Genomic DNA, 27510 nt, shown 5'->3' with positions numbered 1-27510 from the left:
CACTTCAAGCTGTGACACTGGCTTTTTTAGCCCTAACCAGCTGGAAATCAGTAAAACCAGTCTCTGTTAAATAGCCCCATCAATTTTAGCCTTTCTCTTAGACCCTGTCTCTGACAAATCGTAAGGTAACAACTGAGATCAAGAAAATGCCATTCACTTAATTCTTCAGATGGTGAAAAAGAAGCCTGTGGTAAATGTATTTTGTGTTGCCCAACATTGCTCCAAAACTATGGGTGCATTTCCCCTGAATGGATAGGGGGTCTTGAGCTCCACTCTTGCCTTTCATCCCCGCCCAGTTGCTTAAATTATAACTAAGTTGTCAATGGGCAGCAACAACCTGTTCTGCATTCATTTCAGTCATTCATTGTATTCCAAATCTTGCTTCCGTCCATTGCCACTACACTGACACAGACATCCAAAATTTCAGTGCATGGGGAATTGTCTCTTTCATTACAAGTCTGTCAATTTTAGCAGTAGTCTTCCCTGCCAGGCCATATGAAATATTGCACTTTGTAGGGTAATAGCATCCTTAAAAGAAGGAAATACACCACAACACACTGAAAAAATTCCTAAGGCAAGTACTTTCAGCTTTTTTATGCCTCAGAGAGATCAGGCCCCAGACAAATAATATGTTGATGAATTTGTTCCTCTGACAATCTACTGTGAATAGCCATCTACTTCTGGTGTGTCAACATAAAAATAAGTCCTGCATGGAATGGTATAGGTTTTTCTAAATGAAGAGAATTTAGGTAAGCTGATGGAGAATGCTTTGATATAAATGAGGGTGGGGGGGAAGCTATCTACAGAAGGTGGGGGTTTTATTTATCTTTTCTATTTATCATTTACAGGTTGTTTAACTCTTCCTGTTTGCTCCCTATTGCAGTTACAATGTCTGCTGGGATTTACCTTGAATTAAACTACACAGAGCCTAGAGAATTTGTACCAGTTATATACAGTTCTGAATAATTCAGCAGCTTTTACTGAAATTAGAAATTGGAATGAAAGTTCTCATACAGCCCAAAGGAATGTTAAGATTGGAGAATAAACTTTTTATGGTGCCATTTTTGTGTAAGCAACAGAAAATGGCAATAAAACTGAAAAGTCTAGCAAAAAACCCAAACCAAAACCATAAAAAAACAACTAAGAAATGAATCTTTAATGTAGCTGAAGTCCAGGAGGTAAAGCACAGGTATTACAACTGAGGCAGTCTTAGAGTCAGCTGGGAGCACAAACAAAACAACTTTTTGTTTTAATGGAAGTATCTTTTTCAAACATTTCTTGTGTTTGGTTTCCAGCCAGCCCAGAATATCGCAGTTGACTGATAAACACTCAAGCACCAAACACAGCTGTCAGGTGGCTGAAGGAAAGAGGCCCAGCAATTTGGGTGAGCATCTCAAAAGGTTTCTCCAAACATTGTTGTTCATTACTTGACTCTGAATCTGAGTTGACTATATTTGCCATTTTGGCTAGAATCAAAGTTTTTAGACTGATTTAAAGATTTCAGATAGGTTGGGTTTTCTTGCTTGAGACCTCACATCTTTATCACAAACACAGGCCAGATGCTTTGGACACATGTAGCCAATAATTCTCTCAGGCTAGGTTTTCTTTTAGGTATTAGCAATTGCATCCTGATGTAAGATTTATAGAAATTTGCTGTGTACTTGTCCCCAAATAAAACTAAATTAACAAAGTATAGACATGAATTCATGTGAATTCATTGGTTTTTGGAAACTGCTTGACCATAAAGTTATTAAAACAAGCTGATATTTCTATACAGCAACTTCAACATCCAGGCTCCAAAGGGTATTTACAAACATACAATTCATCGTGCCTTGACTACTACATTCAGAAGATTGTTTATATCATTGAAAGCTTATTTACTTCCTTCAGGAATGTAATTTGTTCTAATAAATTACATTCTCTATTTAAAGCCTATCTGCACAATATATTTATTTTACTCTGAGCGTGACAATTTTGTCTCTGTCACCAGGGTGGACTTTGCCAGTGGAAACTGGAAGTCTGCTCTGCAGCAAGCAGTATTCCTGCTGTTTAAACCATGAGTCCTGTAAAGAGCCAGCTGGCCTTCTCTTTATGATTTCAGACATGTATAGAAACATCTGCTACCAAAACATAACCATTTGTGGATAGATTAAAACAAAGTCTCAGTTGTCAGCAAATGTCTATTGATCCCTTCCTCTGGCTTCCAGACACTGTAAAGCTGGGGCTGCCAGATAAGACAAAATGAATGGGGACTTTTTTTCCAATGTTAATAGCACTGTGAGGTGGCAGACTTTTTTCCAGCTACTCACTCTTCTTATTCCTTACATCCTCTGCCCCACTTGTTGTTTTTGGAGACTTTGCTATCACTTGCAATGCTTGGTCCAAAACCAGTGCATGCAAATTTGGCACCTTAATGCAATATGGAGCAGGATGCTGAAGCCAGAACTGAAGGCCTGCCAGGGAACTCTTGTCCCTGGCATGCAGGAGGGCAGTGAGAGCAGGCCTGAGTGAAGAACTGGTGGTATCCACCACTGCTTGGGTCCACTCAGAATGAGAGCCAGGCAAATGCTGAAAGGAGCATCTCCCATGAGTGAGCCAGAAACACTCAGCATGTTTTACCCATGTGCTCCTGAAGCAGCTGTTCCTGTGTTTGACTCTGAGCAAGTGCTGTGGTGGTGGGGAGAGGGAGCTGGCAGATGCAGAGCAAATCCCAACATGGAAAAAAACTAAAAAAGAAACAAAACAACCCTGTCATTGCTTTAGTTTTTCTTCATTACATATTTACCAAGTGATCACCACGCAGCATTTTCCAGTTCTAAAATGTGGTATTAACAATGACACTGGTGCTCCCCTTCTGCAATTGTATTAGTGTGAAAGAACATTTGCTGTATGAGAAGGTCAAGTTATCCTGGTAATAAGCAGCTTTACATTGGAGCACCTGTATCTCAGTTAAAACCCAGAGTGATGGTAATATATCAATGTGGCTGAAGAGTCCTCACTGCAATGGACAGTGGTAAATATATGCAGTGTAGTCCAGTTCTTAACTGGTAATTCTTCAGCACATCCCATCAGCTTTAAATCAGTGCATGTTCATTTGACCTGGGAAGCAGGTGGAGGAGGCCAAAGCTAGGGACCATGACATGGGAAAAAGGAAATATTTTCACTTTGGCAAGATTTTGAGTCCTTGCAGAAGGATTCATAGATATGTTAGCAGTGGCACGACACTCAAAGCTGCTGCTCTGTGAACAATTGAATCAGTGTTTTCCCTCATACAGCGAGTGCCATGGTCCAAGGCAAGATAAAAGAAAAATAATCAAATTCTGTGATCTAGTAAAGAAATTAAGTGAATGAGAAAGGCACTGGTCGTGACAACTAGTTTTGTTTAGCAAAGATTACTTGTGCTTTTTGTTTTGTTTGCTTTTGTGCTGTTTTTCTCGTTGTTGTTTTGTTTTTCTCCCCCTAAAAGGCTTTTATTCTTCAGTTCCTCACATGACAGTACCTTTCTGGTGGCCACTCAATGTCCTTTTACAGTAAGGAATTGGTGTATGAAACCCTGTTGTGTGCTTAGGGAATTTATTGTGCTGCAGAAATGTTGAGACTGTAGCACCTGAATGTTCAGGGAGGACTTAGACAATAAAATGTATTATTATGCTAATGTCTGTGCACCCCCAGATTTCCTTCCAAAATAGTGCTGATGACATATAATCTGAGAAAAATTAAAAATATTACCAAATAATGGATTTGTATTCTTAGGCTAGAAAAACTTCTCAAGCTTAATCTGGTAAAATAAATCTCTTTTCTTCTAACTATCTTTTATTTGTTGTTTTCCTACATCAGAGATCAGACACACACTAAGAAATTTACTGCTAGTTTCAAATAGAATAAAGTTGCTCACCTAGTGGTAAGAAGTGTACATATTTTGGGAAGGATAAAATGTGTGCTTCATGTTTTTCAGTTACTCTCAAAGGTTATTTATAGATCCACAGCAGAGAAATTATGTTGTTCAACTGAAACATCCCAAAACTGACAGAAAATATCGAGCTTTACACTTTTAAAAAGAAAAAAGCTTTCAAAATAAGACAAAAGAAAATTTCTTTCTCTAATGCCCACTATGTGTGGGAAGACAGATGAGATGTGTGGGACAGAGAGATGTGTGGGAGCAGAGTTTATTTTGGTGATTTTTCCTTCCTCAGGCACCTGTGACAGCTTCTGCTGGGAGCTTTCAGGAAGGCTACAGAGAAGGGAGATACTCCCTGGGGTGAAATATGGAGAAGGAGGTTGTAGTGAGAGTCTTATGTATTGGATAAGTGGGTCCTAGCTATTCTAAACGAGCTACAGCTGCAAAGTCCTTAGTTGGGCAGCAGCTGTGGCTTGCAAAGATAACTGGGATAAAAGGGGTGGGTCGAGAGCCCAGGAGGAGCCCCTGTGAAGCCATGAGGAACTGCTCAGCAGAGAAGAGTGGCATGGTAGAAAACCAGCTAGAAGGTATGGACTTTAGATATGATTGTAACAGTATGGGACTCTAGAAATATGCTAATAACAACAAGATAGCAACAGTCGGTGACCCCGACGTGATGGAGGTATGCAGCCTGAGAGCTATAGCAGCCTGAAGAGCTGTGGAGATGGAGATGGAGGTATGCAGCCTGAGAACTGTAGCAGCCAGAAGAGCTGTGGAAGATAGGTGTAGCAGCCTGAGAGCTGTAGGACTGTGGGAAAGGCAGCCTAGAGCTGCAGAAAAACATAGCTATTGAATCAGGGAGCTGTGGCAGCCAGGAGCTGTGAGAAATATGGCCTTTGAGCGAGAAGCTGTGTGTGTTGTATATGACCTTTGAGTCACGGGGGAATGTGTGTATTGTACTTGTGTGGTGTATGAGGCCTTTGAGTCTCGGGATAAAACATGTAATGAATATATTGTATTTGAATATATCTGTTTGTAAGAGAAAAAGGGGGAAATGTAGCGAGAGTCCTATGTATTGGATAAGTGGGTCCTAGCTATTCTAAATGAGCTACAGCTGCAAAGTCTTTAGTTGGGCAGCGGCTGTGGCTCGTGAAGATAGCTGGGATAAAAGGGGTGGGTTGAGAGCCCTGGAGGAGCCCCTGTGAAGCCATGAGGAACTGTGCTGCAGAGAAGAACTGCATGGTAGAAAACCAGCTAGAAGGTATGGACTTTAAGAATATAATAACAACAGTATGGGACTCTAGAAACATGAATACAATAAGATAACAACAGGAGGTGGTGAGCTCAGCAGCTGACCTGTTTTGGTCTCCAGGTGGGGTCAAAGGACACACACAACATAAGGTTGAGTCTTCTTCCTGCCTCTATCCTTCTACTTGCAAGAGGAAATCAGTGATTTCTGTTTCCTTTTGGAGAAGAAGTTCTCTTGTTTGGTGAGTGTGCAGAGCAGAGGCATCAGTCTGAGACATAGCATCTCTGTGCCACAGAACACATCCTCAGTGCTAATTTTTCTTCATTGCAGTGACATGAGACATCCCTTTTAAATGAGGACCTGTGTTAAAACATGAGTCTTTGCAGAGCCAGATCATGAACCTGGCAATGAGTATGGAGGCTGCAGCCTCAGGGATACTGTGCTGTCCCAGAGGTAAGTTCAGATGGGTATTTTCACTTTCATTCTCAGAACCTGGAATTTCTAGTGACTCAACAGCTCTAAAATGAGTAGTGTCAGTGCTGGGCTTAGGGGTATTTATTCATTCAAATTTGTTTGATGACAAAGAGCCATTGAAAATAATCCATGCATCTCTCCTTGCAGACACACTCACATGAGTTTTGTTTATTGCTGTTTTTCATGCAAAAAATATTACAGGTTACCATGCGGATAAAAGACTTTAGTGCATGAGTCATGGGGTCATATAATACCAAGTGGGGAGGGACACCAAGGACCATCTGGTCCAGCCTTTCTTGGCAAAAGCATGGTCTGGACAGGATGGCCCAGCATCCTGTCCTGCTGAACCTTGAAAATGTCCAATATTGGGGAATCCATCATTACCCCAGGGAGATTATCTCAATGCTTGATTGTTCTTACTGTGAATAATTTTCCAATTGTGTTTAATTGGAACCTCCTTAGGAGCAGCTTGTACCTATTTGTCTTGGACAGTCTTTTCCATGTGACTCCTTGGAAAAGGAAGTCTCCATTTTCTCTGTAGCCATGCTTTAAAAACTGGAACATAGTGATAAAGTCTACCCTGAACTTTCTTTTTCAAGACTGAACAAACCCAGTTCTCTCAGCCTTCCTCATTTGGCAGGCTGCCTGGTCCTTTTACCTTTTCTGTGCCCCTCTCTGGATCCTCTCCAGCCTGTCCACATCCTTTTCTGCAGAGCAGGGACCAAAACTGAACACAGTGTGCCAGATGAGGGCTGACAATCACTGAACAGAGTGGGACAATGATTTATTTCTCTCTGCTCTGATGTCCCTGAGCAGCGTCCTGCTGGTTTCCTTTGCTGCAGCAGCACAATGCCCACCCTTGAGCTCTTGTCCCTCAGGGCCCCCAGGCCCCTTTCCCAGACAGGGAGATCCCAGCCTGTGCTGCACTCCTGGACTCTGCTCTCCCAGGACCTTACACCTGCCCTTGTGGATCTTCACAAGGTTCTTGTCAGCTCACTCTTCCATCCTATTCAAGTCTTTCTGCAGGGTGTCCCTCTTGTCTTGTCCCTGCTTTTTATTGCTATGCATTCCTGGCTGCTTCTTGCTCATTGCTGGAAAAATTTGCAACTACATCAAAGAAACCCCAATGGTTCAATGGTACCTGTGTGTGTGATTGTAATACTGGTAGATAGTAAGTAGAGATAGTGCATATATTTGAAGAAAAACAGGATCATCTTGCAAGAAATTAGTGAGCAGGAAAAAGAGCAAAATGACTGCAGTAATATTCTGTATTTAAATTGAGAGAACTCTTTGTAATAAGTATATGGTAAACAGACAAGGGAACATCCCTTCTTGAGTTATTTGAAATATGCAGTGTGTTGTGAAACACTGTCTGGACCCATTTGTGTTTACATTCTGTACTTCCAGTCTACAGATTATTTACCTGCTTTTTGAAATGCTGATTTGGAAGCTTTTGTATCATTTAAAAACAACTTACTGTCATCAACAAGTAACCTGAGACAGAGTTCTTGCAGAATATAGCACCACATTATTAAAGTTGTTAACTTACAAAATGATTCAGTTTAAGGGAAGAATTTTCCTCAATGCATGTGCAAAAATTACATATTTGATAAGTTTGTCAAAAATCACCCCTTTTGATGGAATGTTAAATTTTAGTCTAAAACCAGCCTGTGACAACTTCTTCAAAATCAAATTTGGGGGAAAAAAAAGGAAAGAGGAATTAACAGCATTATTTCAATTAAGGAATGAATACAGAGGGAATTGAAAATGTACTCTATCCCATTACCCTGTTGATCTGAAATGCAGGGTTGTTGGACCATTCTGCTCTTGTGCTGTAGAAGAAATTACTTTCCAGAAGATGAAATTCAGATGTTCTCATAAAAATATATTCATGCGCAAGGTGTATAGAGATGCGTCATGTGTGAGGTACCTCAGTTTTTGTTCTGGCCTTACAACTGTAACATTTACATACTGTAAATATCAGGTATTAATGTTGCAGTGCTGCAGGTAGAAACCAGTTGTGGTTGGAGCAATGATTTTTTTTTATAGGATCCTAATTCCACTTTTCTTTGCACTTATTCTGACAGAAAAGGAATTATTTTCATTGGTGCTTTACAGATTTTTGCCCACTTTTGAGATGAGAGTTCATGCACGGTGGGTGGATCGGCTACATTACTGTTTGATTGGTGTAAAGAGCTCTTCCATTACACCCATGGGTCCCCAAAGGTTTTATTAAGTACATTTTCCTTTTGAAAAATGTACTCAGGAACAACAATTGAAGATGATTCAGGATTAATAAGATGAGAAGGGCTACAGAGAAAACAAAGGCAAAAGCTAGTGAAAATCTATTTGGAGAATGTTGACTTGTTCTCATGCCCTTGGGCTATATGTTCAGAAAGTATCCTTTTCTCTCACAAATCCCATCTGTCATTTCCAATTTCTAAGAGAGGGTCTGGCAAGGAAATGTGAAGAATCTCATGAGTGCTAGAATTACTGGTGTTGTACAATGGAAATAGAACAGATAATTTTTTGACGGAAGAGATTCGTGTCAGATAAATGCAGTTCAGTTAAACAGAAAGCTGCCAAAAATGCAATAAAAACGTTTAATCAAGATATGTCCTTGTGTTGAAAGAAACTGTTTTCATAATATCAAAATATATTTACCTCTGTATCTAAAATGTTTAGTTAAGGTTTGTAATTTCAATTTTTTTTCCTTATTTTGGCCTTGTACTGCACTAGCAGCATTCTGATAACACAATATCAGAATGTAATATTTAGCATACAGTGTATAAACATTTTCACAATGTAAAATTTTAGTGTTGCTAAACTAAAGATTCCAATGTCCTATATTTAGATTTGACACATTGCAGGGAAGTTTCTAAAATGCAGATTAGTTTTTCCTTCTTTCTGCTTCTCAACAGAATGTCAGGATATCAGAAATTCCTAGGAAATGTTATGTATTTTGTAAAGGTCTAGTTAAAATTAATTCAAGTTTGTCAGTTTTATCAAGGAAAAAGACTTTAAGAGATGAGTGAAGGCCAAACAGTAAATGGTTGATTATTAAATGAATTGTGATCAGCTCTGAAACAGAAGTCCCAAGAAGATTTTGAATCAGCTGAGTTGTGGTTCCCCACCTATGCAGTGTCACCATTTTATGCATGTACATCCCGAATTTGTTGCAAGATATACACAGTACCTGATTCTGATTTCTGTACCAGAACCAGTCTAAGACCAATATGGAAGGAGAACTCAGCCACATATTAAACAATGGTTGATTATTTAGCATATTCATGGTGCTACTGGTATATCCAGCTCTGTTGTCAAATAAACCAAACCCCCCTGTGATGAGATATTGACAACTGCTTTTAAAACTCCAACCATAAGGTGCAAAACCATTTCCAAATACAGGATAAAATAATTAATTCCTTTATTATTTGTATGTATAAGATCTGATAATTTTGCATTCTGGCCACACTTATGGGTATGTTTACAACTACCACCCGACCTCACATGTATGGTAGTACCCATACTTACTGCAAAATAAAGGAAATCTGCTTTGAGATTTGAGCTATTTTTGTAAAACTAACTATCTTTTTATGAGACTAGTGAAATACCGAAGTATTTCTCATTACTGGAGTAAAGTTTTAGATTTGAAGAGCCAGAGCCATTATGGTTTCCACTCTGATCTTTAGTGCAGTGCTATTTTCTGTCAGGATAGGAATTTTTATGCTGATGTGTAGGAGGTGTCCCAGTGATTTGTGGCCAAGTGTGACTGTGGATGTTCTGACCAGGGAAGTGGTTCCTTTTCCTGGTGGTTCTGCTACTGTGTAGTCTCAATAATATGCACAGAAGCTTAAAGAAAACAGTAGGGAGGACTGAGCAGGTAAAAGAGCACGGGGGAGATTAGATGAAGGTAAATGTTAGCATCATTTCTGTCATAGGCAGGAACTCCTTTCTCAAGGTCACCCAAGAGAAGTCCCAGGGTGGTTGAATGTTCTGCTGCTGCCAGAAGTGAGGAGCCCCTGCCTGTCCTGTGATTAACCTGTGTTAGTCACAGCAGCACCTTGCAGTGGAGCTTGCAAAAGCGATGAAATCCTCGTTACTCATCAGGACAGAACAATTGAAAACTACAGAGAATGGTAATAAAGAAAGGTTTCAGCAGCAGCATTTCCCATTCATCACTGAGCTTCCTTTCATCTTCTTAGCCCTTATTTATTTTGCCCAATGGGATATCTTGGATTCTGTAGTTTCATCTTTGAGGACACTACTAGCGCTCACACTGGATGGTGGTGTTCTTATCACATTGTGCAAACAGGCTTATGACTCCACCCTGAGCAAAAAGTGAATTAGTATGCAAGATGTCAATACAATGTTAAATTAAACAGCACATAGTAATGAAAGGCATTTCATTTAGTAATGTTCAATGAAATCTTAACTGAGCAGAACCGATTATTGTATAAAACAGAATGGATAAAAGGCTTGACTCATCCATTGTCTAGACAAATCACTTAGAAATATGTGGGTTAGCTTTAGAGCCATTCAGACAATGTAAAAGCCTATTTGTAATCTGTTTGTCAAATTAAAAATGTTTTTTCATTTGACTCCTTTGTAAGCTATGAAGAAATACAATGTGTTGCCAAACAGCTTAAAATAAGTGGCAAGAAGGCAAAAGACTTGCCCAGTGGCAGATGACAGATCCTGAGTAGGGCCAGGAAATAATTTCTGACAGGTTGTTTGTCCTCCAGAAAATGTAGTTTTGATTGACTTAAAACATTTTGTAGATTCCACTCAAATTCAGCAAACACTTTTGCTAAGCAAAGCTAAAGAAGACAGGCAAAGAAGGAGATGCTGAAAACAGTTTGTCAAGGTAGGGTCACACAGAGGTTTGGTCTTCTTTTTTCAAAGGCAACAAGAGTAAGACCACGGTCCCATCACTTCTGAAAGCAGTGATTTCAGCACATTTGATGAAGAGGAAAGCACATTTGATGTTCTCCTTTCTCTGATCTATAGTGGAAGTGTTTACTGATAAAAAATTACTTTCATCACCACAAATGTGCATACTTTAATGCTTCCACTCTATGCTGGCTGTGCAAGCAGGATACTGGCTGGGAAATGCCACATCCTGCAGTGCCTGACTGCCTTCCTGGCCACAGGCAGCACTGTCACTGTCCCAGGAGATGGAGGGAGCAAGTCCAGAAAGGCTGCAAGCTGAGGGAGTCACTGGCAGCAAGGGGCTCTGGGGCATCCTGCCACAGCCCTCAGTCCTGCAGGGTTTAATGAAATCAAATGTCCAGAGGTTGCCTCCGTGGGTAATTGCAGAATTGTGAAAATATGAACTCTGTCTTTGTGTCTTGGCTAACAAAACTGAGGAGACAGTCTGCCCATTTCACCTCCCTCTCTGCTGCCACAGTATTGGTCTTTTCTTCAGTAAATTATTGGTAACAAAATCATTTGGTAGTGATGGGAATGTTCACCTTTGGGAAGGCCAGGCCCATCACTTCACCAGAGCCACCAGCAAGACCCTCTGACAGTACCATTACCTTTATCTGCCTACTTACCCCAGTACCATTTAGATTTCTCTGCTGGGCCTCCCACACTTGAGCTGGCTCCGGGGAAGCTGCTGGGGAGCAGCACCAGGATGTTGTGGCTCCTGCAGGAAATCACTTAGAGCCAGTTGTGATAAAAGCCAACAGTGGGAGTACAAAGGCAGACAGAGCTAAGAAATGCCAGAGCTGAGATCACCCATGCAAACTGCACTGAATCACCTTGTGCCTATTTACTATGATACAGCTTCTAATTACATGTGCATGTGCAAATTTTTGGATCATTTTTGGACCATATTCAATGTATATGCAATTCCTAATTTTTAAGTCATTGTCTCTCTGCAACTGTAGTAAGTCTTTTCACCTCGTTTTTTGCTTTTCTTTGTACATGCAACCACATTCAAAGCTTTTGATGGCAGTGTTTAAGAGCAAGAAACAGAATTCCAGCCCTTCCTCAAGAGACAGTGATGCTGTAAACAAGCCAAGGTTCTTAAATCTTTTACAGCATCTCCAACTCCCATCCTATTCATGGCTCACTGATATGCTTAATTTGAACCCATCTGTTTGCTGCTTAAAAGGAAGGTTGCATTTTATTTATTTGCAGTCATTTACATTAAATCAGAGATTTGGCTGTACTCCTGAGTGGTCACTTAAGGCAGGTCTAATTGTACAGGAAAACAGACTTATTAATGTCAAATGGAAAGCAAGGCCAATTGAAATTTGCAGCAAGCTATTACCAGCCCTTTAATACGGTATTAATTAAAAGCTCTGATACAATAAACTGACTATGTATAAATTTTGAACTTTAAAAAAAAGCAAAGTAGCTAAGAAAGGAAAAATAAACTGGGAAAAAAACTACTTTGAAATAATAGTCTTGGAGAAATATATAAATATGCTGGAAACAGAGACACATAAAACCAGATTTGCAAGGTGAATGTACCTGTTACAGTCCAGATGCCCATCTCAGTTCAGATATTTCATAATCTCTTGTTCCTAATATACTAATCTGAAGGAAGTTTCATGTATTGAGAAACATCACACAAAGCACGGAGATGTAATAAAAGAAGTAGACAATTTGTTTCTCTAGCTTTACCGGGACCTCTCTTTTACCATATCAAGGGATTTAAAAGACTCATCTGTTGCTAGAAATAGCAGCAGTGGGCAATGAGCATCTTTCATGCTGAAGCTCAGATTCACTCCAGCAGCTCATGGCTACACACACAAGACACACATCAGTGCTGGGACCAGGAGCTGCTGCCACTGCACACAGAGGCTTCCTGCAGGCAGCCAGTGCCCACAGCTGCTCTCCCACAGGCCCTGGTGCTAACAGCCCATGATATCAACTCATGCCCTGCTGCCCTTCAGGTATGCTGGGGAGGCGCATGAGGTTGGTGCTGGTGCTATGGCAGCACCACCAGATCCATGCTGGGAACCACAGTGCCCAAGGGAAGGCAATCCATGTGTTCTTGATGTGTCAAAAAGCTGACTTTATTGTAGAGCATGTTACAAGGATAAAAGAAGGTGTGATTTGAAAACAGATTTGAAATATTGAGCTATAAAGGATAAACCAACATGTTGCAGTAGCTGGATTAATTTGCCAAAGAGGGTGTGCTGGATCTTCCAGTGTGATTGTGATGTTGCTGCACAACCCAGTAGAAACCTTCTTAGATTTGGAAACCCTAAAGGATTCTTTCAGCAAAATCTTTCCTGAACTTCTTACTAAAGCTGGCTGTGGTAAAGCAGTCAGAATAGCTGCTCAGACACCAGTCTTACACTGGATGACTTGCTCTTTCTGAAGTCCAGAATGACATCATTAATTGCTTCCCGTCCTTCCAGGTTATCTGCTTTCCATTTCTTGTGATTGGCACGAAGTAATTACATGGTGCTTTCTTCATACAGAACCTTGTAATGTCAGTGAAGAAGTGATGTCCATGCAACTGGCTGAAAACTTTGACCCCACAATACCTAAGGAAGGGAGAAAGAATAAGATATTTCCATTCTTCATCCTCCTTTAGGTCCCTGATTGACTTTTCTATAGTAAGTTTTGATGATGTTCCTGTCTCTAGAGGCTCTCCATAGTCTGCATCTAGACTAAAATAAATGGTGAAGTGGTGTGTTAGATGCTGAGATCTCCTGCTGAACCTATCACCGGTCCAGTACTGCATGTGTCATTTAAAACCCAAATATGACACAACAGAGAATGTGTGCTTATACTGAGTACAAGCAGATTTACATGTGCCCCAGGATGTCCCTGGGCATTAAGGTAAACTGACAACTGGCCTCCCTCTCTTTTAGGAAGTCCTTTTAATCCGTAGTACTGGTGCTGCCTGCAAATGCTCTGTTGGGAATTGTCTCTGATGGCCACATGTGGCTAGGAAATGTCCATGTTAGCTGGTCATTGTGGGCTGGATCTGTGCCAGACATGCTTTAGCTGTTTCTTATTTGGTCAGTTAGAGTCAGGCCCCTAGACTTTCTTGAGCTTGCCTGTGATTTTGGGAGAAGGGAGAGGGCAGATGCAGGGCTGTGCTCAGTGCAGGCAGGGTCTGACTGCCCCACAGCCTGCCTGCAGAGAGGCTTCTAAGTCCTGTCTCTGTACTAAGCACCCTTCTCCTAGTGGAATCCAATCTTATCTCCCTAGGGTTGGCTCCTAACCCATTCACAGTCCTTCAAGCACCACTACTGCCCACAGCTCTGTGGGGAGCAGCTCAGTGCATCTGACAGGAGGGTTCAGGAATGTAGTATGAGCCAGAGTAGTGCTCAAGAGGAGCAATCTCTCTTCCCAGACTGGCACAAAGCCACTCAGGGGTAGATGTCCTTTCCCAAAAAGTGATCAACAAGGGAGGCAAACCTTGAACGTGGGCATTTCCTGGGGACTGTGGTTACTGCAGGTCCCTGTGCTGCACTGTGGGTGCTCTGTGCCACCCACTTCCCTCAAAAGGAGCCAGTGTCACTGGGGACCCACTCTGAGCTCCACCTACACTTTGTGGACCAAGCCCTGTTGGGGTTCAAGCCCCACCCCGGGACATAGGCAACCCCACTAAATGCAGCCCCTGCCCCAGCAGGGATGCCCAGCAACCCAGGAGCCCTTTGCTCAGGCTGCAGGGCTTGGTGTCTGGCTAGGCCTCCTCCTCCACCTCCTCCTCCTGCTTCTCCGCCTCCTCCTCCCTGAAGGAGCCTGTCTGAACCACAGCCAAAATTTAACACAACTGTCAGCTCAAATCCATGTGTTGTTCTCTGAGCCAAAGCACTGACACAGGAAAAAAACCCCTCTGTGTTTCTTGTTGGGTCTGTAGGAATTCAATTGCCAGCACATATTGCTTCCAGCAGACACAGCACAGCTTGACCTGTTCTCACAGGCAACAGCAGTTGAATTTAGGAGCCCCAATAATTGCAGCAATCTGGTCATAAATGAATTATAGGGCAACAATTAGCTACTGAAATTTTTAGATTGGAGAAGTTTTCTTTTTGTGGATAAAAAATGAATTAATGGAATAAATTATTGCTGCAAGTTATTATTTCTGCTCCCGTTGTTTGCTGATCTGGGATACATCTGATACAAACATTCATCAAGCAAGCCTGTGTCACTCTTTTCAGCTACAAAAACAAAAATGCACTGCGCATTTAATTCATTATGATTTCCCTGACCGTTCTTTGGATCATTTACATTTGCCCAAGTGGATTTAAAATGCTACCAGATCTCCTCTAACATTTCACAGGCACACTGAAAGGTGTAAAGAGCTCTGAAAAGGTGCAAGACGAGGGAGAATAAAGCACAAGGATTTTAGCAGCCACACTAAGTAAAGTCTTTATAAGGACAGATCTGGCATTTCAAAAATAGTTTCTTCTCAACCTTTTCAGAATGTGCTGAGATTTATCATCTGAAAGGAGCTGATTTCACCTTTCAAACAGAACAATGTCCTGTGTGCCTTTTTGTAGGTATTTGTTCTGTAAAATGGACGGGGAGGGATAAGGGAGGGAGAGAAGCCTTTTTGGAAACAGAGGTCTCTGTGTTGATCGTGCTGGACCCTGTATTGATTTCTTATCATTACCTAGAGAAAAACCAAAAGATCACTGGAATGAATTGTTGATCAAAGAGAGTAGGATCTGAGATGGTTAAATCTGAGGATTTAAATCTACAGAACTTTTCCCTATGCGTATGCAGTGTGACAAAATTTGAAGCCTAACTTTTCCAGATCTTGATTTTGTTTTGTAAGATTGGGTAAGTAATCCCATCTGCATTTTCCCCCTGTGCAAGTATGTTACTGCTATTAGCATCTTAAAATTTATTTTGCTCATGCCAAGTTAGTTAGCAAGCAGGAAAGCCACAGGTGGGTAATTATTGATGAACACAAAATACTGAGGGTTTTTCCAGGTGTCCAAAGTATTTATTTTGTCTCAAGAAGCTTGCAAGTATCAGAAAATTTATATGTGCCTGGAAAAAAATTCAAGGGACTTCTTGTATTATACCCAAACTATGCAGCACTCTCAGGAGCACATGAAGGTGACACTGGCCTCCAGATGTACACAGTATGACACTGGCTAGATTAATAGATATCACTCTCTTCCTGGGACCTGATATTCCCTTTTCCTGGGTATGTGACACTATGAGCACATGCCATGCCAAGATGAGGTCTGGTGCACAGCCCCTCATTAATCACCCATAAGCTTCTGGGACAGTGGAGCAGGAACACTGGGTACTCAGCAGGATTCCCTTGCTGTGGGACACCAGCAGGAGGACAGCAGGCACACCACAGATCTCACCTTTCTCCCTGCATGGACACAAGCCTGGAGGAGCAAACAGTCAGCTGGATTTGCTCCTCTCTATTCCCTTCTACTGAGAAGCTTTTCAGAAGCCAGTAAATTTGAAACGATCGTAACTTGCTGGTGCAGATAATTCTGCTGTGGCCAAAAACAGTTAACTTATGAACTGTAGGTTTTCCTGGACCCACTAAAATGAACTGTAGAGTGAGATTTAATAATTTAAGGATGGTAGGTTTCCTACCTGTAGAGGTCTGGGGGGCAAATGTTCTTCAAATCCTGGAATTCAGAGAAAACAAAGTTAAAAGGAAATGCTTGTTATTCTACTTCTACTTTTAAAGAGCTGGATGTAGTACAAAGCATTGATTCTGGTAAGTAGCAGTCACTGAGAAATCATAATAGATGTAAATTACTCAAACCCTCCTCAGACTCAGCTGACTACAGGTCACAAAAACATAGCTAAAAGTGAGGGCCCAGAGCTTTGGGAAACATGCACAGAGTGTAGGGGAGGTTTTGCTCCACATCTGCAGCAGAAACTTTATGGTCTCTGCTTCTTTCTCAAAGACACCAGTACAAATCCAAATTAACTCAATGTCCTGATGCAGGACAGAGATGCTCTAGAGTTGCTCCAGTCTCACTGAGAGCAGGATTTATGCCATATGTTTATTCCCAAAACACAGTATTGCTTCTTCTGGTTTCTGCCTGGAGAAAACATTTGTGTGTCTCTCTGAGCTCTGGATGACTTTATACACGATTAAGCTTTGCATGTGATAAAGAAAAATGTTATAAAAACTCCTTAAAGTTCCTGTCAGCATAGAAACACATCACTGTACCACTGGGCAGGCGTATAAATAGCTGAGAAGTGCTTTCCGTGCAGCTGGTGCTTTGCTGCGTTTCACCAGGAGAGGGTAGAGTTTGGAAAGGACTCCTGGCAGCCCAGGCTCCCTATTGTGCTGGGAAACAGCGAAGGGAAAACAAGCACAAGTTTCTCCTCTGCCGGTTTGCACCGACTGACTATGTGCGAGAGTCAGCAGATGAACTCTGGAAGACCTTAAAGTAAACAGAAAACGGAAAGAGAAACAAAATTCAAAAGCAGCTTCCTAGGGAAGTCGGTGGAAGCGGAGGGAGAAGCCGCGGCAGCTCCCGTGGGCTCGCCCCGCCGGCTGTCTCAGAGCTGTCACTCACTGCACCGTGCCTTAATCAGAGCTCGGGATTTATTTCTCTGCCGTGACTTCCAAGCTGTGAATAGATATCCCGTTTAGAGACAGAATGGGACCTGAAAAGACTCTCGAGCACTGAACAGAGTGGTGAGTTTTATTAAATGGTTTCTTCTCTTTCCAGTCTGCTGGAGCTTTCTAACACCCTGCTTGCAGGCACAGCAGCCCGATGACTTGTCTTTTCCCTGCAGCTTGTTGCATTCCTCACCAGGCTTTCCCGACCGCAGGTTTCTGTCAGTAACCTTTCCCATCAGGACTCCAGGGCAGTTTGGTGACATTTGTAACAGAGCTGGCTCAGTGCTGATTTGCTTTCATGAGAGATTAAAACCCCAAAGCTGTGAAACCAAACAACGGGCTAAAAATCAACCAAAATCCAACACAATTATAAAATGGCAGGTGACTCTAGGTTTCCAGATGTGGACAGTGATGGATCAGTAAAAAGTGAAGAAATGGAGATTGTAGTCAATGTCGGCGGGGTAAGGCAGGTGTTCTACGGAGATAACCTGAACCAGTACCCAGAGACACGGCTGGCAGAGCTGGTCAATTGTTTATCGGGGGGATACGATAGCATATTTTCCCTCTGTGATGACTATGATCCTGGAAAGAGAGAGTTTTACTTTGACAGAGATCCAGATGCTTTCAAATGCATTATTGACGTGTACTACTTTGGGGAAATTCACATGAAGAAAGGAATATGCCCCATATGTTTCAAGAATGAAATGGAATTTTGGAAAGTGGATCTGCAATTTTTGGATGACTGCTGCAAAGCTCACCTAAGTGAAAAAAAGGAGGAACTGGAAGAAATAGCCCGAAGGGTGCAACTCATTCTGGACGACTTGGGAGTAGATGCCTCAGAAAGTCGCTGGAAAAAGTGCCAAAAATGCATCTGGAAATTTCTGGAGAAACCAGAATCATCCTATCCAGCTAGAGTGATTGCTGTACTGTCCTTTCTGTTTATTTTGATCTCCTCTGTGGTGATGTGTGTGGGGACCATCCCAGACCTGCAGGTGGTAGATGCAGAGGGGAACCGTATGGAGCACCCGACCCTGGACAGCATCGAGACCGCCTGCATAGGCTGGTTCACCATGGAGTACGTGCTGAGGCTGATCTCCTCTCCCAACAAACTGCACTTTGCCCTCTCTTTCATGAACATTGTTGATGTGCTAGCAATACTTCCTTTCTACGTCAGCCTGACCTTGACCCACCTGGGAGCCAAGCTGATGGAGCTGAGCAATGTCCAGCAGGCTGTCCAGGCGCTGCGCATCATGAGGATCGCGAGGATTTTCAAGCTCGCACGGCATTCCTCAGGGCTCCAGACCCTAACCTATGCCCTGAAACGCAGCTTTAAGGAGCTGGGGCTGCTCCTCATGTACTTAGCTGTTGGAATATTTGTCTTTTCTGCCCTAGGTTATACCATGGAACAAAGTCACCCTGAAACTTTATTTAAAAGCATCCCTCAGTCATTTTGGTGGGCAATCATTACCATGACCACAGTTGGATATGGAGACATTTACCCTAAAACAACACTAGGAAAACTGAATGCTGCCATCAGTTTTCTTTGTGGAGTGATAGCAATCGCCCTCCCCATCCATCCCATCATTAACAACTTTGTCAGGTATTACAACAAACAGAGAGTTTTAGAAACAGCTGCCAAACATGAATTGGAGCTGATGGAACTAAACTCTGCTGAGGGGAAAGCCGCAGGCTCCAGAAGTGAACTGGAGGATCTTTCAAGGGAAAGCAAAGAGGGTCCTTTTTATAGCAGCCGGATAAAAGTCTCCCACAGTGACACCTTTATTCATCTCCTGTCAGAAGAGAAACACCATAGGACCAGGCTTCAAAGCTGCAAATAAACTGTGAGCTGTTGTCAGCGCTAAGCTGCAGATCGGGACAACCTGACAATCAGCTATGGAAGGGACTCACAGATCTGTCAGAGTTGGGAGGGAGCACTGCTTTGCTTTTCCAACATGAATATAAATTAACCCCATGGCTTCTCCATCAACAGTTGGTAAGACTTTACCATTATTAACCCAAAATAAAACAGTAGGACTCCAGCAGTCTGAGATAAGACTGCTTATATTGAGTGTGTTCTGACAAAAACCATTTGTAACCATTTCAGAGACTGAAAAATCCTTCCTGATCCGTAAATGTTCAATGACCCGAATGTGCAACATTGCCACATCAGAACTTTGTACCTGTGACAATAAAGAGCAGCATCACAGAGATTGTGTCTTCCAGGCTCTCTTCAATGCCTTTGCAGCTAGGGGAACTGCTCCTTAAAAAAATTAAAGCAGCCTCTCATTTGTATTAGATTCAGGCTTACAGCAAAATGTTACAAGCAGTCTGAGCCTAGAGATACTGAAGGTATCAGCATATTGTGTGCAGAATAATAGAGTGAATAAATGGCTTTGTTTTGTAAAATGCTTTGGGGTCAACTTTTTGGATAGGTTCCTGTTCCTATTTCCAGAAAAAGTGTCATTTTCAATGGGACATGAAACTATATTTTGAGCAGAGATACAGAACAGATCAGTGTATTTTAAGGAGCAAATTTAAAAATATTTGTTCTAGCTATTAATTGCTGGGTGGTTTATATAGGCAGGGATCTTTCAGGAAGGATTTATAATTAAGTAGCTTTTTAAAACTGTACGTTAAATCATGGTATCTTTAATTCCCTACTAAATCAAGGGAAGTTTATAAGGAAGTTAAATTGAGTAATTCTAAATAAGAAACAAACTCTTTGAAAGTAAGTGCACAGAAAGCTTCAGAAAAAATAATATAGTCTCCAATTGATTTTTAGTAAAGATATCTAGCTGAATAAAGATGTTATTTTTTTAAATTACATACTCATCCCCTACAATAACTGCAAACTCTGTAAACATTAGTTTACAGAAGCAGTAGGTACTGATCAGTATCTTATTAATTAGTATACTAATGAATCAACACCAGTGTATAAGGTACTATCCTTTTCAAAAGCAAGTGCCATCTACATAAGTCTAAATTTGGTTGGTGTAAAAACTGCATGTGTAATAGGTCTGGTGCCAGAGAAATCCATTGAAACTAGGAGTTTTGCCAGCTTGGAGGGAAGGGGAGCACTGGCACACAGATATATTTACATAAATTGGAAGCAGGATCCCAAATGTTTAAAGGGCTAGAGTAGCTATCTGTATTTGTTCCCTGTTGTGCTGAGCAGCCCCTTGCCCAGGTGAAATGCAGCAACACGAGCCATGACCTATCCCTGGGCACCTCATGCCCAAGATCCCCCTGCAGGTCTTTGGGACATTTTTCCTGGGACATGGGCAAGCAGCGGGCCTGTGGCATCCACCCCACAGGAGCAGTGGCTGGAGGGGTGCAGAGCTGAGGGATGGGCTCTGTGCTCTTTTCTGGCTCCTGGTTTGTCCCTGTTCCCTGGCAGAGTGTCTGCTGGTGGGGAGCTCCCTGTCCGTCTGGGAGCAGAGAGCAGTGGTGGCATGGAGGGGTGGGCAGGTGTGCAGTGAAGGGCAGCGCTCCTCAGGAACACCAGCCACCCTGTATCTCTCCTAGCATGGAAATCAGCCCCTGCTTCCCCAGGCTGAAGGCCTTTCCCAACATTACACCTCAAATTGCTGATCTCCAGGGACACCTACTTGGTACCCCCATGTCCCAGCCCTGTGCCTGACCTAATGTCCTTTCCCTCAGTTTGTTACCCTGTCCTTTCTTACATACCTCCATCAAGGAAGATAATTTAAACAATGTCTAAACATTTCTGTACCCAAATCCTTCCACCAGCATTTGTGCCAAATTCTCTCCTGCCTAAGACGAACAGCCACTATAAGTACCTCCTCAGCCCAAGCACCCCTTCACATCCACCCTCCCCTCCACATCCCTGCTCTTGGCCTCCAGAACTGCTCTCTCACTCTGCCTCACTTGCTGAGACCTGCTCCTTGCTTGCCAACAGCATCAGCTCCTCTCCCTGGCTGCCTGGCCAGGACCACTGCTGGCTCCCATCTAAGGGACAGGATCCTGTCCCTGCACAGCTTAAGACTTCCAGGTTACAAGTATGGGCTGCAAACCAGCAAAAATTGACTCAGCTGGGGTGCTGAGGGTGGGAGAAGAGGGAATCTAACACAGCTGTGTGAGTCCAGCTTTATCTATCAGCAGGAATATTACACACTCCTGACTTTGCTGGTGACATGCAAAGGGTAGTTGAGAGTGAGTTCAGTTAGCAAAAGCACTTTCTTGAATGAGGAAAGCACTGTGTTAAAACTAAGCTATATGGTTTAGTGCTAAATCTTCACTGCCATGCTTTGTGATTTATTTAACCTGACATTAAATTTTAAAAAACCCTCTCTTTTATCAGAAATTATTTTATGGGCTAATTTCTCCAATGAGTTATGCCTTTGAGCACTGGGCTCTGCTTATGCTCTGTCAGTGTGGAAAGAGTTTAGAGACAACCTTGGTGCTGCTGTAGCCCAGGCAGGTCTCATTGTGTCTTGCTGCACTAGGGACCTCATTTTTTGGATTTTTTGCTATAAATTATGTTTTCTTAAAAGGCTGTGTGTGGGCAGGATGGATTCCTGCCTATTTGCCTTGCTCATGGTGTGGAAACCCTGCAGGAGCAGGGGGAGATGTGGGCAGTGGTGGAAGGACAGGGCAGGCTGGCAGCCCATGGTGAGACTGGAAAGGAGCAGGGGGTCTTGAGCACACAATCCTGATGGTGCAAAACAAGACGCTTCCTGGGTCCCTGGGGAGACATCTCTTGCAAATCAGGAAACTACCACAAACCACTGGCTTTGAAATCAGGGCTGGACAGAGGGCTCTGCTCCTTAAAGAATGGAGTGATCTAGGGGTTGTTTGTTTCCTATTGTTTTAATATCCTACACAACTCAGCAGAGCTGATTTTCCTTTATTACAAGGCAGTATAGAAAAGAAAAGGATTTAAAAATCTGGAAGTCTCCAGGGTTGAAGGGAAGGATTAGAGAAGCCCTTTCTCAGAGAGTAAGCAACACAATCCAAAGGGTCTGGTGTCCCCACTCTTTGACACAGGACTTGAGAAAGTCCAGATTTAGGACAAGCTCTGAAGTCTTTCCAAAGGGGAAACTGCACCATGCTTGTTGCAGGTTTCATTTCTGTGCTTTGGGTGAAGTGGGCACAGGCTGCTCCACTCAACCCAGCGGTGCCTTCCCCACATCCAGCTCTTCCCAAGCACTTTGCGGACACTTTGGCTGAGTCTACTCAATTAAATTAAGGAATGCAAAGCATTCCAAGTGAGACATCTCCAGGCACAAATGGGAAACTGTAGCACAACTGTCTCTCAGGGGAGCCCTGTCCCTAGTGTTTAATACCCTTCACCTGGGAACCAGGACTGGGATAGCCAGAATGCATCCAAGTGCAGAAAAATCCCAATAAACCACCTGGGTCTCTCCTTACTCTTGCTGCACAAGGACTCTACTTTGGACTCACGGGTGTATAAAGGAAAGGAGTCACTGTTTCCATAAGAAATTGGGAGTTTGGGAAAAAAAAAATATAGTACTCTTCTATGGAATGTTCTTCAAAATTCTCTTCTTGACCAGAATTATGGAGAACAAAAGAGAGCTACTGTAATTTTAGGTGATATCCCTCCTCATACAGGAGTTCCTCAGCTCACCATTCAAGCAATTTCAGAGCACAGTGAGCAGCTCAAACTGTCCTCTGGAGAAGTTATCCTGTGGGACATCTGCCCTAGCAGCCAGTCCTGGCTGCTTCTAGAAAACTTTGTATCTTTAAAACAGCCTTAAAACTCTTTATAGAGTTAAAACTTGAAGTGAAAATCTTTTAGTTCCTGAATAACATCAGTCACAGTTGTAAATTCAGGATTAATTCCAGGTTTGACATCAAATAGCTGCTAGCAGAATCTGATTCAATAGCCTTTATTTAATAACACAGCCAATGGTAGATTGGTGAAGATTGCTAAACTCTAGGTACAATGAAGCCTGTTTCTAGCTTCCTGGACACCATTAGCAGTAGAATTTAATAGAGTGGAAATTGCTGCTAGAAGTGTGGGAGATGGCTGGAATATTTAGTGACACACAGCATTAGTCTTAGGGAAGTGATGGGTGTTTAACACACCAGCCCACAGCACACTCTGGCTGGCATGTCACAGCCACCTTCACTTTGAGCCAGGCTCAGGCTCAGGCAGAAACAGCCATCAGCAGCTGGGGTTTCACTGCTGGATTGACATGTATATATTTATAAAAAAACCCACCAAAATGATGGGAAACAGTAGAGCACCACTGTTTTCTGCTGTTGTGCACGTGAGAGAGGCTCTCAGTCCTGCAGATGTGGCAGTGCCACACAAGGTTAATTGCAATGGCCCCTCTGGTCTGTGCATGGGTCAAGATGAACATGTGGAGGCAGAGGCAGCTCCTATCAAAGAGAAGGAGGGCTGAGGACCATGCACCATGGCCCATCTGTCCCTTGCTGTGCTAGGGGCACTCATCACTTTTTGTAGGTGAAGCTGACAGCGATGCTGTTTCAGTAACCCTCTGGGCAGATTTATTTTTGTGTTATGTACTATTTGAATGTAGCTGATAAAAATGCTAAAGAGGAGAAACCAAGACTGTTTTCAGTCTCAAGTACTCTCTATATATGGATTTTTCAAATAACTACCCAAAATGCTCACCTGAGACTAGAAAAAATAGTCACAAACAGGTGTTTTTTTGAAACAGAACATTCAAATATCCATAAAAAGTAGAGGTTAAGGAATAGAAATGAACAATTAACTATACTGGAAGATAAAAATCCACTGAGATTAGCTCAGTTGGTTAGAGCAGGGTGCTAATAATGCCAAGGTTGTGGGTTGGATACCCATACAGGCCTTTCACTTAATAGCTGGGCTTGATGATCGTTGTGGGCCCCTTTCAACTCACAATATTCTGTGATTCTGTGAAAAAACCCCACAACCCTCTTCCAGTCACACCTGCATTGGCAGATATGCTCAAACAGATAGAACAGAGTCCCCTGTGAATGATGCCAGGCAGAATTACTTCCTCCCTTTCAGTGCAGCCCTCGGTCCTATATCCACCAAATCCCCTTACAATTCCTTACTTACACAGCTACTGGGCACAGGCACAGGAGAATGCACTTGTTACCCCCCCCAGGTTTCTGAGGAACTGGCTTGCTCTCCACTCAACTATTTTATCTAGACTGTCCATTTACGAATATCAGTGTTTCCTTCCACACCAGTTTGCAGAAGACATTTTCCCTTTGAGACAGAGGGCTCTCAATGATGTGGGTAATAAGTTCTGCACTGCCTGTGTAAACCAAACTTAACTGGGAGTTGCAGGAACATAACACTAGTGTGAGAGTCAGCTCAGGACAATATATCTTAAATACACTTGCTTCAGCTGTAGATATCTCACTAAAACCAAAATTGGTTTCCCTTCCTGCAGTGAACCGTATTAGGCTTGAATTCAGTGGGAGCTTTGCCTGCCTTAGGAATTTTATAGGGGATGATGGAGCCAAGCAAGCCAGGCTACTGTACAAGGCAATCTTGTATAAATTGCTAAGAGGAATATAAAAATGATGGAAAGGTCTGAGAGCTCCAGGAGAAGCTGTGCCATTTAATTGTTTCTTTTCTTGTTGCTTTCATATGTAGATGAGAAAGCTGACAGTGTTTTAAAGTTGCTTTTTTTTCTTCCCATGTAAAGGTAACCTTGAATATCTTTTTAACATGCTGAGAGCCAAGTACTGCTAAATCCTGCTGGTCATTTAAAGATATATAATAAAAGCAAAAAGGAAGGGAAATCTTTAGAGGAGTATAAGTTGACAAGTTTGTTTTTTATAAAAAATAATCTCAAAATGGAAAGAAAGGCTGAATGTTATGCTGTATATCCCTACAAAAACTCTCTTATTTTCAGTGAATCCCAGAGCTCACAGGTTCTGTGGTAGGGCTCTCAAAGCTGTGAAAACTCAGGTGAGCAGACAGTGGAAGAAGGCAGCAAATTGCTCAGCACTGCAAAGGGAAGTTTTAGTGAACCTTCTGCCAGCCTCAGACTGTTTTACTGTGCAAGAAACAAACTGCAGCTTCAATTACTATAAGAGCATTACAGGGAAATTCTTTATCAGTACAATGCACTCCACTGGTCCCAGACAATGTTTCCAGTGCATTACTGTTATCAGCTTTACAAAGTGTCCTGGTTTAGGACAAATTAGGGGAAATCTCCAAAAGGGAGCCCCCCAAAACAAAACAAACCTCCAACCACCCCTCCCCCAACACCGGGTTCGGGAAGGAATTTCTCGGAGGAGCAAAGTGGAAAACAAAACCTATTTATTTACAAGTAACAAAAGAACACTCCCCAACACAAGAAAAGGAAAGAAACAGACTTTGTGTATGGTGAGGGCGTCAAGCTTCTCTTGCAAGCTCCAGGTGTCCTGGACGTCTCAGGTCAGGTCCGGAACCGGTCCAGTATCTTCAGGGGAGGGTAAGAAAGAGGGAACAAAAGAAAAGGAAAAAAAAACAGCGCAAAAAGCAGAAAGCAAGCAAGCAAAGCGGCTAGCCAAGCCAAGCAGCAAAAAGCCAAAAGCCAAAAAAAGGCCTGGTCAAACACTCCCCTCCTCTCTTCCCCGCCCCGCCGCAGCAAGACGGCCGGGGGGGGGGGAAAGAGAGAAAAGGCACAGCTGCCAGACACAACACACGATATTGGGATAAAGGCTGTCAACCCACGACACTCCACCCCTTATCCCATATCGTGAATATACAATAAAAACTTTCATTTCACTTACTCACACCTTTGACACTTACGCATTCCTCTCATCTTACTTGCTCAGACCTTTGACACTTACAGTTTCCTTCTGTCTCACATTCAACAAACAATGACATTCATATATGAGTCTCATCCCACAATCAGGTCTCCCTGAGGTACACACCGTGTTGTTCCATCTTTCTGCATTATCCACCATGTATAACCTGGTCCTTGAGCAAAGACAATCCCACGGATGGGTTTGTCTGTACTCGAGGCAGGGTTGATCCATACTGTCTTTCCCAACAAACCTCTGACATGGGCCACTGGGGCTTTATCCCCATCTACTATATTAAGGAGCTCAGACTGAGCAGGACCTGCTCGGTTGGTGGAACCTCGAGTGTTAACTAACCAGGTAGCCTTTGCTAAATGCTGCTCCCAGTTTTTTAAAGACCCCCCACCCAATGCTTTTAAGGTGGTTTTTAACAATCCATTATACCTTTCCACCTTCCCTGCAGCTGGTGCATGATAGGGGATATGGTATATCCACTCGATGCCATGTTCCCTAGCCCAAGTATTAATAAGATTGTTTTTAAAATGAGTCCCATTATCCGACTCAATTCTCTCGGGACTACCGTGCCTCCAAAGGACCTGCTTTTCAAGGCCCAAGATAGTGTTACGGGCTGTGGCATGAGACACAGGGTAGGTTTCCAACCATCCCGTGGTGGCTTCTACCATGGTTAGTACATAGCGCTTGCCCTGGCGGGTCTGAGGCAGTGTGATGTAATCAATCTGCCAGGCCTCCCCGTATTTGTACTTAGACCACCGCCCCCCATACCAGAGGGGCTTCACCCGCTTGGCCTGCTTAATGGCAGCACACGTCTCACAGTCACGAATAACCTGAGAGATACTGTCCATGGTTAGATCCACCCCTCGGTCTCGTGCCCACTTATAGGTGGCATCTCTACCCTGGTGGCCTGAGGCATCATGGGCCCATCGTGCTAAGAATAACTCTCCCTTATGCTCCCAGTCGAGATCTATCTTCAACTCCCCTATCTTTGCAGCCTGATGTACTTGCTGGTTGTTTTGCTGCTCTTCATTAGCTCTACTTCTGGGGACATGGGCATCTACATGGCGAACCTTCACAGGTAACTTCTCTAACCGAGTAGCGATATCTCTCCACTCTTCTGCAGCCCAAATTGGTTTTCCTCTTCGCTGCCAGTTCGCCTCTTTCCATCTCTTCAGCCATCCCCATAGAGCGTTGGCTGCCATCCAAGAATCGGTATACAAATAGAGCCTTGGCCACTTCTCTCTCTCTGCAATACCTAGGGCCAGTTGAATAGCTTTGATTTCAGCAAATTGACTGGATTCGCCTTCTCCTTCAGTAGCCTCTGCAACCCGTCGAGTGGGACTCCATACAGCTGCTTTCCACCTCCGTTTCATCCCTATGACGCGACAAGAACCATCGGTGAATAGAGCGTAACGCGTTTCTTCTGCTGGTAACTGATTGTATGGCGGAGCTTCCTCAACCCGGGTCACTGGCTCTTGTTCCTCATCCGCGACACTAAAGCTTTCACCTTCGGGCCAATTTGTAATTATTTCCAGGATCCCAGGGCGATTTAACTTCCCAATTCGAGCGCGCTGCGTAATGAGGGCAATCCACTTACTCCAAGTA

The 27510-nt window shown here is 42.9% G+C and overlaps 1 protein-coding gene across 1 annotated transcript; it reads left to right on the top strand.

Moving 5' to 3' along the window:
- The first annotated feature begins 16817 nt into the window (after positions 1–16817).
- On the top strand, positions 16818–19555 carry KCNF1 (potassium voltage-gated channel modifier subfamily F member 1). The gene is made up of 2 exons (XM_058020570.1): positions 16818–17229; positions 17331–19555. Exon 2 carries the CDS (start codon positions 17529–17531, stop codon positions 18990–18992), a length of 1464 nt encoding a protein of 487 aa, XP_057876553.1. The 5' UTR covers positions 16818–17229; positions 17331–17528; the 3' UTR covers positions 18993–19555.
- The last annotated feature ends 7955 nt before the right edge of the window (positions 19556–27510 follow it).

This window comes from Melospiza georgiana, chromosome 3, assembly GCF_028018845.1.
Source record: "Melospiza georgiana isolate bMelGeo1 chromosome 3, bMelGeo1.pri, whole genome shotgun sequence".
Lineage (NCBI taxonomy): Eukaryota > Metazoa > Chordata > Aves > Passeriformes > Passerellidae > Melospiza > Melospiza georgiana.
This window is presented reverse-complemented; position numbering and strand designations above follow the sequence as displayed.